Raw genomic sequence first — 14,210 nt, forward strand, 5'->3', positions numbered from 1 at the left:
GCTCGTGCAGGGACTCTGCCAGTCCTGTCGTGGCATTTCGCTCTTCCTTGCCGTGTTGTGCTGCTTTTGTGTCCAGCAGTTGAACTTTGCAGGTCAATTGCACAACTGTCCCTCTCCTGATAAACCTTTCCTTGCTTTACCAAATGCCTGGTGTGCACTTAGAGGAGCTTGAGGAAAGAGAGGGCAAGCATTTGTGACTGTGCCACAATAATGATTTGTCAAGTGATTGTGTGTGCTGTCTAGAGAGCACTGTTGGGTGACCTCTTGCAAGCTGGGTTATGGGAATGTAACTGCACCTGCTTTAGAGTTATCAGTGCTGTATTCATTCCTGCAAATTACTTTATAGTGTGGAGTTAATAAACTTCTGCAGTATTATTTACATTTCTTTTGCTGCAGACAGAGCAGTTTTGTTTTCACCCCTCAGCACTGGAAGGTTTGCAAGTTCAGTGCACAGCTCCAGAAAGATGGAGCCACCACTCTCTCTAGTTTGATTTACAATCTAATACCGCCATTCACTGTTAATTTCACATGCTCAGAAGTGCTGCTTGGTTTGTAATTTTCACTGTCCTTTTTTCTACCTCTGTCTTCTCATTTTGCTGCTCTTTTAAAGTTTCTAAAGTCAGTCAACTGATTTCTGTACCAAAAAGCAATAGTTAGGGCCAAAGCAGAGGGGAATGTTGGAAGGGAGCCAGGGGTAAAGATTACAGGATCATTTTAGAGTTATTTTTTGACTTTATATACCACGGGGGGAATATAAGGTACATATTGAAACCTTTTGACACATTCAAATGGCAGACTATATTATTTTTTGCCAGTTCTTCCTAAAATAAAATACATTCAACACAATCTCAAATACACGCTCAGGATGCGCAGGTTTTATGCTGAAATGGAGTTGAGTTTTAGCTGTACTTACTGTCAATACTGATTGCTTGCATTGCTTACAATGAACAGATGTTTTTGTGGCAGTGGAAATAGACCTAAAGAACTCCTTGTAAATACTTGGTAGGTTTTTTTTTCTATTTCTCCCTTAACTTACACAATCAGTTGGAGCAAAAGTCTTTCTGGAAAGACTGGTGGGGAGGGGCAGAAATGTGTACTGGAGCACAAAATTTACTGCTGTTTATCAAGCCTATTCTTCTTGTAGATTTTTTTCCATACCAGTAAAGAGGTGTTTCAGACAATTGTACCACTTTTGAGATCTTTTAAGCAGTTCCAAGTGTTATCCTGTTGGCTGTCTAAGGTAGCTTCTCAGTTCTATTAGAACTTAAATGCCAAAGCACTTGCTAGTTTAAGCACAAGAATTAAAGGTTATTCACAGCTCCTTTTTGTTTTTGAATATGTAGTTTGCATTACTGTGTATGTAGTTGTTACTTCCAAAAAATGTATAGTACTCTGTCATATTCATAAAGCTGTATCAAAACATTGCTTGTAACTTAATTTAAGGAAAAATTGAAGTTGCTCATTGCAGTTTATTTTTTTGGTGTTTTTCTTGGAGTCTTAATTTTAAATGTATAAACTCAGCTTCTGGAATAAAAACATTTTTGGCTGATCTGGCTGGTTAGTGCTATGGAAGGCTTTGACTTCCCTTTTAGCAAAGCTTAATGTACTTTTCAGCTCTTAACTGGAGAATGAGACTAAAAATCTCATTGCTTTTTGGTCTTTATACTTTGCATGAGTGCATGCTCTGCTCCTCCTAAATGAGAAATAAAATGGCTTTGTCACATGAGGACTTTTACTGGCTTTTATAATTGAATGTTTAAGAGTTGCCAGGCTTTTGATTCTCTTGCTGAATTAAACAACTTCATCTTCAAGGGATGAATCATTTTTCTTTTTCAATGTTAATTATTGTTGCTGGGTTATAAAAGCCTATTTCAAAGGTAGCTGCTATGGGCACTAAAGCAGTAAACATCTCTTCACTGTATCTTACCAGTAAGATTTGGAATTAACTGGCATTTTCTTCTGAAGTGTTATATGTTGCATTTATATTAATCATAAAATCCAATCACATAAGCTGAAGCTATAGTTGGTTCTTGGTACATCTGTATCTGTCATGTTCTGAATCAGATTAAAAATTTCCTGTGTTCTTTGAACTTGCTTATTTATTCAAAATTCAGGTGTGTGTGTATATATATACATATATATATTCAGGTATAGATATAGTTGATGTTTAGATACTAATGAAGTTTTTTTGCCTGTTAACTTGTTCAAGTGTCATGGGCTGAAATCTCAATGAAAATACTGCTGTTTGTTTTCCATTTCTTTTGAGAATTGTAGAAGATGATGATGTAACATTTTTCAGCACATTTGCAATTTAGCCAATAATTAAGCAGGAATTCATGTTTAGGTGCCTTTCTAGTTAGATATTTGTAGGGACTATCCCACATCTTTTTCATGTGCAATGATTTTTTTTTTAATTCAATGTATTTCTGTGAAATGGCATATATTTGTGTACAACTAATTCTAGTAATTCAAATACTAAATGACATTTCAGATTTCAAACAAATAATGTTATCATTGTACAGGATTAAAGAAAAACAGACATGGCAATAACTAGACTGGCTAGTCTGTCAAAACTGTTCACACAAAGTATATTTTAAAATACTATCAAACTTCAGTTTGAGAGAGGCATCTGTAATACTGAATGTCTATCAGCCTAACTTTATCCTTTGAAAACCTTAACATATTTTGTAGTGAGAACATAGTTTTAAACATAAGACTTTCTGGAAAAGTATTGCTTTTGGAATGAAGGACTGTAATTTTTAATGTTAAAGACTTGCAGGAAAGGAGCTGTTAGAGCTGTACATCTGTGCTGTCGATTACTGGCCATGTCAGCTACCTGGAGAGTCTTCTACCAAAATAAACAGCATAAAAATTTTTAGTCCATTTTCATATGCAGATATTTTTCTCCTTGATAAAGTTGATGTGGATTAGTGAGAACAAAGAGTAGTAGTGAAGCATATTTTAATTTATGTTGAGATAAGCTGCTTCTAGGAAAAATTCTTTAGCATCAGTAGAAAAATGCTCACACATGGCTTACTTCCATGTCTCCTGCCAGTCACACAAATTGAGAGACTGGGAGGATCTTCACCTATATTTTATTATGTTTTTATCTCTTTCTGAAGGTTGAATGCTAACTCAAAGAGATTATAACCTTTTGAAGCTCATTAGGGTGTCTCATGAGTATGATTTGCTTTTAGTGATGGTTTCAGCAAAGCCAGACCTGTCACAGCAAGTTCATAGGTTTTTAGAGGATTATCAGATCCTATGGTAACTTTTCAAAAGTAAAAGACAAACAATTATTTAACAAAATATGTAAACCTTTTGATAGATTTGTCCTTATTAATTAGCACAATCAGGCAGTCGGGTTAAAATGGGGTTTGTACTTTCTGTTTCATTCATGCTGTATTATATAGAAATTGACTTCTTTGCCATTATATATGTATCAAGGAATACCTGTAAATGTAAGAGTTCTTACTGGAGATTTTAATATGCCTTGCCCAAGTGATTCTATATGTTATAATAATACAAAATGTATCTAGTAGAAAGTATGCATCAGTATGTTACAATAGTATAAATCATCCATCTCTTTAATTTCAGAAGACAGCACTCTTTTTTTAATAGTTTCTTGTGTGACTATCATGTGTGTGAGAATATCTGCCTTAAGATAAGCATAGAATAAATGTAGTTCATTGGAATAAAATGTTGCTAGAGTTGTTACAGAAGCTGTGTTGAAGACCTTGGGGTTTAATTTAAATTTTGACAGAGAAGGCCAAGGAAACTTGAAGCATATTCTTAATGATGATTTAAGAGTGATCCAATGATTATGAAAGATTAATACAGAGTTGTCTCCTGGAAGATAAACTGACTCCTCCACTCTTTGGCAGGTGGATGACATCTTAGGAGAAGGCAGTGACGAAAGTGACACTGAAAAAAAAAAGCCAGAAGAGGAAGGTGAAAAACCTCAGACTAGTGCAACAGAGACTCTAGGAAGGAAGGCAGACCAGAGACCTGGATCATCATCATCGTCATCAAGTGAAAGAAGTTTAACAGGCAGTGTACCCAGGTATGAATTTTTCAAATGCAAGAAGTGTTCATGATGTTTCATTGTGGTTTTGCTATTCAGCATGCTTTCTTACAATCTGGTATTTGCCATCTGATGTGAAATTATATGTAGGTAACTTTTTCTTTTAAGTGTCTGAAGCTGTCATGCTTACCTCTGCAATGTTTTGGGATTTATTTTAGGAACTGGTCCTAGTAAATGTCTTATTGAGAACCAGTGTATCACCTGTTCAGAAAGAACTGAAGGCAACTGAACTGCACTCCTTTTAAAGTTGTCTCAATGCTGTGTAAGATACAGACCCATGTCCTCTGCAATGTTACTTTAAGTAAAATAAAGCATGGTGTGTAAAGCTATGCTTTTTTTTTGTCCTGAATTTTGAGACAGTTTTATGTTGTTCAGTGAGGTTGTTAGGATGCTTTTCTACTTAGAAATTTAAACTTGCTAGTCTCTTCTTCAAAATTGATTTTAATGTCCCAGCATTGACTGTTGGATAATGACTGTCAAGCAAGTTGCTAGTATACTAGAACTCAATAGGCTAAGTGCTTATGTTAAATATGTTAATGAATGGTTCTCAATTTGCAGCCTGTTAATACTTTTTAAGCTTAACAATTTAGACTAAGCAATATAAGATTTTAATTTAGAATTGCAAGGGTCATCATCTTGTACTATAGGGTGCTGAAAGTGAAAACATGACTCAGATGTGTGTTGTGGTTCCTTTCTGCTCTCTAACCAAACTCAATTCCCAGCCATAAGACTTTATTTTTCCATAATAAGGATAAGTAGTAGGTTGTAAGCAACTCACATTATTTTAACTTTTCTGAGCTTTGTTCTAGCACACAAAGAAGGTATGAGAGAAATTACAAAAACTGCCACAGAGTGTGATATATAAATGTTTATGGAGATATTTTGAGTGAGGTAGTAATGTTGCTGTGTGGTGGCCTTATTGTAGAAAGAGCTACAGGAGAAACTTGCATGGCCTTTTAGTTTATCATGGGTATTTCTAATCATTGAACTTCTTTAGAAAAAGTCTGCAGGTTTAGAGAATGTGATTTGCTTCAAATGGATAGAAGAAAAATTTTCTCCCAAGTGAAGTTTGAAAGAGCAAAGACCAGCAAATGATGAATGTTTTAGAACACAGTTTGAAGCAGCAAGGCATGTCACTGTTAAGTCATCCTAATATTGTGATGTTTCATTGTGTGAAAGACATACCAGTTTTTGGAAACCAAAAGGAAGAAAGAGTCACATTAAGGAATATTGCTAAATAACTGTTGCCCAAGTATGGTGTAAAAAGATAGAGCAAGTGCATTTGTAATTATGTTTTATTCCATATACAGAAAGGTTTTAAAATAACCTTGGCAATACTTCTTCACTCAGAAATTATATAGACATAGTAATGTTCTTGATGGGATAAAGTCTTTGAGCAGCTTCTTAAGTAACTTTTCTATTCTTTCCACCTCTTAAGAGTTTTCTTGTCAGTTTACTATATTGTGTTCAGTATTGAGCTTGATAGGCATGCTGGAAAACATACAAAGTGCTGGTTCAGATGCTGACCCAGTGTCTACTAGGCAGGAAATTCTGCTTGATAAGAAGGGAGCCCGTCATTCCAATTACATTTTAAGTTTGAAGCTTTAAACTGATGTTTTCATGTTCAGTAAGTTTTTTATGTGCTAAAAAGGTACTGTATAAGAGGGGAAACTCAAGAACAGTCTCTGAAAAACAGAAGATGAACAAGAAACAGTCCACATATGATCCAGTACTCCTATGATCTGGCTCAGCTCATTCCTATTAGAGATGAGGCCTACAGAGACTGTAGGTTTCTGCTGCTCCTCTACACTTTTCCAGTAGTTGCTGACACTGGAGCCATAACACTTAAAAAAAACTAGTGCTTACATTTATTGTTAGTCTTCAGTCTTGAAACTTACAGAGTACCATGATCATTTCTCTGATTTGTGCCACTTCTGAAATTCTCAAGCATGGAGGAAAAAAATAATCTTTGAGAAAGCTGATAGCTCCTACTGGAAGGGAAATGAAGCCTTTCTCCTGAATCCATTGCTGATTCATAATCAAGGAAAATTGAGCTCAGAGGCTCAGAAATCCCACAACTATCTTTTCTGTGCCCATTTACTAGAATTTTAAGGGGAACAGTGATATTTTGAATCCTAAGTGTTTTCTTTCAAATATAATAGTACTTCCTTAGAACAGCCACTCTTCTAGAAGACAGAAATTATAGTTTTCCTTTCTTTCTTACTGATAGACTGCTGCAAACTCTGGTGCAAAATTTTGTTGGTGACATCTTTTAGCCCAGTTAAATCAATATATTCATTGTCACTGTAACTTTATTCCAGTTTTTAAATAGATTTAATTTAAGGGGACACGCAGTGTTGTCTAACTGGAAAAGGAAAGGGAATCAAAATTTCTATATGTAGTCAATGCTTGGATGTTCAAGAAAACATTTAACCTTAACCCTAAGTGAGCAAATCATAAAGTAAACAATTGCTTGTGTTTGCAGGTAATTGAAAGTGTTGTTTGTCTGAAGAAAATTCAAATTCATTTTGCTCTTATTGGTACAACTTCTCCTACATAATCGTTTCAAACTTGTCATCTGAATTCTGTGGTGTGTCATTATTCTAAACTACTTACTTACATTTCTGGAGCCATGCATAATAGTGAGGTCCTTTTGAAAATCTCTTGTTCAGACTCCCCCAGTAAGAGGCAGAGTTCATTATTGGAATTGGCCAGAACTAGAGGATCTGTTCATTTCTAGAACTGCACTGTGGTTTTGGCTGTGGGCCTGCCATGTCAGTGGCCATGGGATTAAAAGAGGAACATGTCTCATTTTAAAGACTGTTCCCTCAAAGCTTATTCCATATAGATTCTTGTTGCAGAGGCAGCACTTCAGTTAAGCATTGGTGAGTGAGGTTGAATCTTGCAACTTGTTCGGGGGGATAAGATCTCTGCATAGAATTGCAATTGCTGGAAAACTACAGAAGGCAAATATGGCCCGTTTATTGATTTTAGCAATGAGATAATGAATCCCAAATCAATCAAAGTATGTTTGATAGGAAGAGCAGCTCATTGTTGTTCCTTGATGTAATTTAGTAAATAAATGCAGTTTTCCTACTTGAGTGTATTCACTGCACTTTAATGAGCATCTCACTCTGTTTCAGAGAGATCCAATATATCTCCTTAACAAAGCAGGAAACCCATCAGCCTTTAAAGAGAATGTATAATCATTGAGTAGGGAAAAAAAATAGCCCTAAACTCTGCAAAGAGATCCTTGACAGGCAACCACCTCCTCTCCCAGTTGTGGGAAAGACTGATTTGCTGTAAGAATTTGCAGTAATAGGAGGCTTTTGTCAGCTGGAAGGTGCTTCCCTGGAAAAGCTTCTCTTAAGGTGAAGCAAATTAAGGAAGTTCAACACAGATGATGTGATGGCTCCAATTTTATAGATTATTACACTTGCAAAGTTTCAAATTTTGTTTGAGTCTGTTTCACAGAAAACAGCTAGAATTTGGCTCCCATTATTAATTTCCTGTAAGTTCAGCATTCTAAATTAAATGTCTGAGAAAAGAAAGCATCCTTCAGGTAATAAGACAATGTGATGAATATTTTTATACATAACCAAATTCTGACTGATTTTTGCAAGGTTGTTGCAGGTACTTTTTTCTTGGGTTTAAAACTTAATTTATGTGGGTAATACAACACCTGGATTGGCCAGCATGTTCCAAGACTGTACAGTACTCTTGTGATTCAGTGGCTATTCAGAGGGATGTTTTGAGATGTTAGGAGCTGAAACTTTCACCAACTTTATTTTTCCCAAAACTATTGATTGCATTCAAACTCCAAAGTAGAATTTTTTTTTTATTCCTTTTGGTATATTTTTTTCCTTGGCATAACAATTGTTCTCATTGTTACTGCAAGCTGAGAGTATGTTTAAACGACTGAATTCCCTTATATTTGTAACAGTTTGGAAGTAAACAGACTCTTTGATGTAGTCCACATAAGCAATTAAAAAATTACTGCAGTTTCAGTGAGGTTTGCTTTCCCAGAAGCAATGGTGAAACACTCCAGACTGAAATCCAGGATCAGCTTCTAAAGAAAAGTGCTTCTGTTGGCAGCACATCTTGCTGTTTTCACATGAGCCAGCTGTTCTACAAAATTTTAATGTCATTCCTGTTTGGAAGTGATTTTGATGAAGACTCTAAAATAGAAGAGGAATCTGAGCATGCTAGGCATAATTTGCTTCTGTACTTATATATTAAAAATAAGTTTTCATATAGGAATGTTTTTATTTGAAAGAGCTCTTGTTACACAAAATTTCCATATGAGAATATCACTACTGAGGTAATAACAGTTTTTTGAAGCTATTTGAATTAACTTTTTTTTTTTCCAACAAAGGTAGGGTTGTTTTTTTTCAAGTGTGCATAGTCCCAAGTGCTCTACTCTCTGCTACATTGAATCAAGTTGCTTTCAGTTTGCCAGCTAGAAAATTGTAGGTCCAGGTTCTAGAGGATTTGAATAAATGGAAACAAGTGCTGAATCTCAGTTGATAGTTTCTGTATCAAGGGTGTGCCTTTTTCAGGCCCTCTTGAAAATTGTCCAAATGTCCTGAAAACCAGGAGTCCTTCAGCTGTAATCTTTATCTGATAGGCTTAAGATCTGATTAGTGACCACCTCCAAAGCTTCATTAGGGTAGCTTTAGACAACTGAGGTGCTTCCCATCCCCTTTTAACTGCATTCTTTGGGTTATTAAGACATTGTTTTTTTGACAGTGGTGCTTTTGTTTTCTGTGTTCTGTTTAGGTTGATTATCTGCTTTTTTTCATCTTTGTCTCACATATGTGTGGTAAAATTGACCTTTCCTAATTTGTCTTTCTGAACCTGTCCTTCTATCCCTTCCTCTCCTCAGAGAAAAAGTAGTTGGAGATAGGTTGTTTTGCTGACTTGAACTTTCTGCATCTGTTAAATCCCACCCTTTGGATCTTATCTTTCTATCTTATCTATCTGTTACAAAGCACAGAAGATGGTTTTATGTGCCAAGGATGTTTGTGCTTGGAAAGTGTAGTTACAGACCATGCTTTGTTTCATTTGAGTAGCTTTTCTTCATGAAAAGTAGATTTGATTGAAGTGAAATATTGTCCAAGCTCTTAAGTAATTCCTTCCCTATAGCAATCTTTCATAAACCTTCGGTAAATACTGGGGAGTTATTCTGAGTGTGTCTTTACTCATTAATCTGTGGACCTTTAGCTGAAACCTGAAAATTAAGAGGTTTTTAAATCAGAAAAGTTTAACAGTATTAGAATGTAATTGCAGATATCTAGAGAAGTCACTGAAAACTCAACTGTTCCAATATCATATTGGATGCATCTTATAATTACCAGTGGAAAATTTAAAAATGCACTAGAAGGAATTGGAAACTGGAAATGTTACTATTCAAACTGTGTTCCAACATGTTTTTGTTTGTCACCCCAGTTATTATCTTTAGATCCCTTTTTTTTAAAGATGCCAGTCATATCACTTGGCTATAAACACACTTGTAAAAATCGTCATTCTTATACTATGGCCTCACAAATGTTATATATAATGAGTAGTGCTTCATTTGCAAGTGAAGTAACAGAGATTGCTGGGACAGTCTTTCTTTTGAAGGAGTATTTGAAAGCTTTTACAATAGAGAACACAAGCATTCAGATGGCTGTGATAGAGCAAGTCCTGTAACAGTGCCACTAGAAGACAGAGATTTTTCCTCTCACTAATGAGGTTAAGCATCATTGGAATTTCTTATAAAATGCTGAGTTACTCTGTAATTAATTTAAAGCTATTACACAATATAGTTTTCAAGCTCTCTGATAAGAGAAACTGCTTGCTTTTTTTTTTTTCTTCTTATTAGAGCAGATGGGGGATCCAGCATGACTTCTGCCCTGAGGAGGCTGTCAGCTGCAGGCAGTGCTTGTCTGTGTGTTTTCTCAGACCAAAGGGTAGGTCAAAGAGTCAGGCTTTTTCTGCCATGTGAAATAATTTAAGTGGGAAACTACTTTTTATGTCTGTAGCCACCAGAAGAACTGTGAGGCCTGTTTGTTACTCGTGGCTCAAAAAGCAAGTTACTGTGCTGGCCACTTGCTGGTCTTTGGTGTCTCCTCATATAAGAAGTTACCAGCCATCTTCTATTCAAGAGTAGAATTGAATAGAAGTGGGCAAGTCAGTTTGTCAAGTGAGGGGAAAAGAGTGCATCCTGTGGAGAGGGAGTCCGGAATTCTTCTTATGCTGGTGTTTCTCCACTGGGGAGATACTACCTTCTAAAACAGCTGTGAAACAGTTTATCTGCATCTTAACATTTGCTCTCCAGTGAGGCTTGCCATGCTCTCTGAAGAGAGTTAACAGTATGAAGGATCTCTAACTCCTTAGGTGCCTTCCAGCTGGTCAGACAGTATTCAGCCTTCAGCTATTTATAGAGTATTGTTCACTTCTGTTTAAAGTCTGCTTTTATTCTGGAGATTTTTTCTTCTGTGAGCAGAAAGGAGTACAAGGAACACACAGATTTGGTCAAAGTCACAAGGGATTCTCTCTTTAGGTCTACATTTCAGGTCATTTAAGGCTTTAAATATGTTCCATTCTGTTTCAAAGCTACAGCACCAATTGTCTTTCCTTAACATTTCAAGGAATCTTTTTGAATTTAAGATTGACTCATCCAACTCTTTTATACACAATATTTGAAATAATGGCATTTGCAAAATGGCAGTAATATTCTGCTTGTTTACTGTGTCTGAACTGGATAATATGTCTTTGTTGGATGCATTGCAGGAGTTTGCTCAGATGCAAGTTGTTGGATGCTTCTTAAATAGCTTTTCACAAAGGATTCAAAATTCCATTGCCATGAAAGGATCATACAAAATTTGCTCTGCTTCCTAGGAAGTCTTTACTAATGGAAAGGTCTCTGTAGATTTTTTTATGCTAAAAATGTGATTTTCAAGTTTTTTTCTCAATATTCAATTTAATTCAATCTGCATTCTGCTATAATGAATGCACTGTAAAATTAGGGCTTGTGTTTTTTCCTCCTTCTCCAAAAGTATGAGGTGTATCTAAGGCATGTTAAGCCTGGAAGCCTAACTTTAAATCATATGGGAATAATTGGGTTGGAAAATGCATGTATGAGAGTTATTTCATGGTTTTGTGGCATTGGTGTCAGGAGAAGGTGAAGATGTAAAGGGATGTTCTACACCCTTGTAAATGCACAGTAGGGTAGAAAGATGCTGGAAGTTACTGGCAGGTAGGTGTGCTCTAAGGAAAATAAATGTGTGGTGCTATTTTCAATACACTTTTATTTGATAGCAGAGAGGACAAAAATGTCTGACATGCTCAACTGTAAAAACTATAATTGATAGTTTAAACTATTCCCCTAAAACTAAATTGATAGTTTAGGGGAATATTACATTTCTGTTTTAAAACAAAAAATAATTTATTTCTACAAATAAAAGGGTATCTGGGAGATCCCTCACAAGAGGCAACGCTGTTAGACAGGGAGGTTGCCACTGCTTTTTTGGAAAATGGAATGGAATTCTCAAATACAATTAAAAAATCCCTCTAAGTTGATGAAAAATGTTTTTCTTCTTCTTTCAATATTCTGTGCTATCTGATAGAGTGGACTGTTCCCATGGGGGGGGTTGAGATAAAATCTGTACAAATTTGTTAGGTTTTTGATGAGAAATTATCATTCCATTTATATCTTAAACTTCCACATCTGGTCTGTGTGTCCTTTACTTTTAGATTTTGTGTTTAATTTTCTTCTGTTGGTGTGGTAGAGGAGCTTTTTATTTTATTCTTAATTTAAATGAATTAGGCTTTATTATCTCATATAGAAAAATTCATGTCGACAAGTCTAAAAGCTTCAACATCATCAAGCATAGTTAGAACTACTCTAGCTGTTCAGAAAACAATTAGCAAAAGCATAAAATAAATGGATATATTGTTTATTTCAGATTTCATCAGAGGTTAATCAGAGAGGATATTTAGTGGCAAATGTTTGAAAGCAGAAATGTGAGAAATAAAGGAGTTTCTGTGTACAAAGTAAGTCATACTCGGCCGAGAAGCCAGTGGTAGCAGTGAGGGTTCCTGTGGTACTTGGAGGTTGTATCTCCTGCAGTGTTTTAGCCCAGGTGAGGAGTGTGCCTTAGAAGCAGTGCTTTGGTGTGGCTCCCAAAGGGATCTCAGGGTTCACCATTTCCTTCAGGTCAGTGTAATCTGGGGTTTCACTCCAAGAGCTTGCTGTGAACCAGCCACTAATGTACCTTCCATCCAGAGAATGAGCTGAGAGGTTGTCTAGAGTAAATCCTTATTTGTGCCTTAATCAGCTGTAAGGCCCATGTGCATGGATGCCAAATGTATTGTCTCAGTGTATACAGTGTCATCAGGACAAAAGTTAAAAAGTCACTGGAATTACTCTGTTTAAACTTTTATGTGCTTACAGAGTTGGATTCCTTTTTTTATCTCTTTTGATATTCATACATCTAGACAGTGAACACAATTTTGCAGTTATTTCTTGAGCATTTAAATGCTGGGACATTGCAATACGCTATTTTAAAATTTCAAGTGGTTAAATTACTTAAATTATAAGCACAACACTGATAAATGGTAAAAACAGCTGTATAAGCAATGAATGCATGGCTCAGTTTCTTTATGAAAGCGCTTAAGTAGATGAGTCATTCGTATTGTCAAGCTTGTTAATGATTTTAATGGCCTAAAGTTTCAAACTATTACTGAAAATATACCTACTACAGCTTCAGTTAAGTTGCAGACTAAATTACAGTTGTGTTTCCAGCTGCTGATTAGTCTTGTTGGTAAACAGAGTGCATCCAGTTGTCAAGAAGACTAAGAAAAATACTTGAGAAAAGGAATCTGAATATTCAGTATGTAAGGGAAAGTTTGCCTCCTGTTTTTTTCAGAGAAGTCTTCTCTGCAATTTTGCAGTTAGCTTTACTCATCTAATGTTGTCTGTAACACTCTAATGTCATCCAGTTACACTGAAAAATTACAATTTATATTAGAAAGTCTATTCTTGGCTACATATATAAATTGCATTTGCAGCCTGCAAGACTTGGAAGTGACAAGTCCATTCTTCTGATTAGGAAGACTTACCTAGGAAAGTAAGCAGTCCAACAGCTTAATTATCTGTAATGTGTGCAAACAATTTCTTACACACTCAGGGAAGAACCTAATAGGCACTTGTACCATCTTCAGCTTTAGATACATGAGCTGCTGCTGCATTGAGAAAATCAGAAATTGTATGTGATTCATGTATTCACTCTGTTTTTAGTAGAGTCTTAGTCATGAATTACCATAATCTCTGTTTTCAATGGTCATGTGGTGTGTTCTTGCTTGAAATTGTGTTTTATCCACATACAGAAAGGTAGGCACAAAACCAGATACATTCAGATGAACTGAAGGAAGTTGTAGAAAGCAAGCCTCTGGGACTCTATAGAGTTTTTTTCCAGAGTAGCCCCTGAGAAGTTATTCCTTTTGCAGAATTTTGCAAGGAACCCTCTTCCCAAATTCATAATGAGACAGATGACACTCTGAAAATTCTTCCAGCCACAGGAATCTGATCCTATTTTCTGGTTTTTCCACTGTTTTCTAGTATCATGAGTTGTCCAGGGAGAAGGAATTCAAATTTTGAGCAGATTTGCAGAGATAGATCACTTAATGTCTTGTCTTTATAACGTATAGCCTGGGTTTGTTCAGCTATGGCCCTTTTTTCCCTGAGAGCTCATGTGTCAGTATGTAAAACACCTGGGAAGCCAATGGATTGGGTTTTGAGGCAGTGGAGAATGAAAATGGTGGGAAAGTAGATCTCATTATAGCAGGTCTGCCCATCTCTGTGTTCTAGTGCTGTGGCAGTGGAGGCAGGACCAGCATGCTGCTGGGGTTTTTTTTGAAAGTTTTGGTATGTATTTGGGTGAAAGATGAGGAGAACAGCCAAGAGTAATGGTGTACCAGATGTGTCTCCTCAAGTTCTTCTTGCCCTCAGATGGATGCTCAGGAGTTTAGCGCTGGGAGCAATTGCCATAACAGAGAAAAAGAATAATTTCATATTGCTGCAGGCCTAATCTAGCATTTGTTCTGCATCAGGTTCTTCACATGCAAGGTTTCTAGTGTTTGA

At 36.1% G+C, this 14,210-nt stretch overlaps 1 protein-coding gene across 1 annotated transcript in view; it reads left to right on the forward strand.

Annotated features, from left to right (window-relative positions):
* The window catches only part of CTDP1 (CTD phosphatase subunit 1), a 96,356-nt gene that overhangs the window by 62,949 nt on the left and 19,197 nt on the right, over positions 1 to 14,210 (forward strand). Inside the window, exon 12 of the mRNA XM_054284824.1 lies at positions 3,885 to 4,063. Within this exon, the coding sequence (XP_054140799.1) occupies positions 3,885 to 4,063 (179 nt within the window). The remainder of the gene's footprint in view (positions 1 to 3,884; positions 4,064 to 14,210) is intronic.

The sequence above is a fragment of the Melozone crissalis genome, unplaced genomic scaffold, assembly GCF_028551555.1.
Source record: "Melozone crissalis strain CALT ecotype California unplaced genomic scaffold, PUWL_Pcris_2 ptg000042l_1, whole genome shotgun sequence".
Taxonomy (NCBI): domain Eukaryota; kingdom Metazoa; phylum Chordata; class Aves; order Passeriformes; family Passerellidae; genus Melozone; species Melozone crissalis.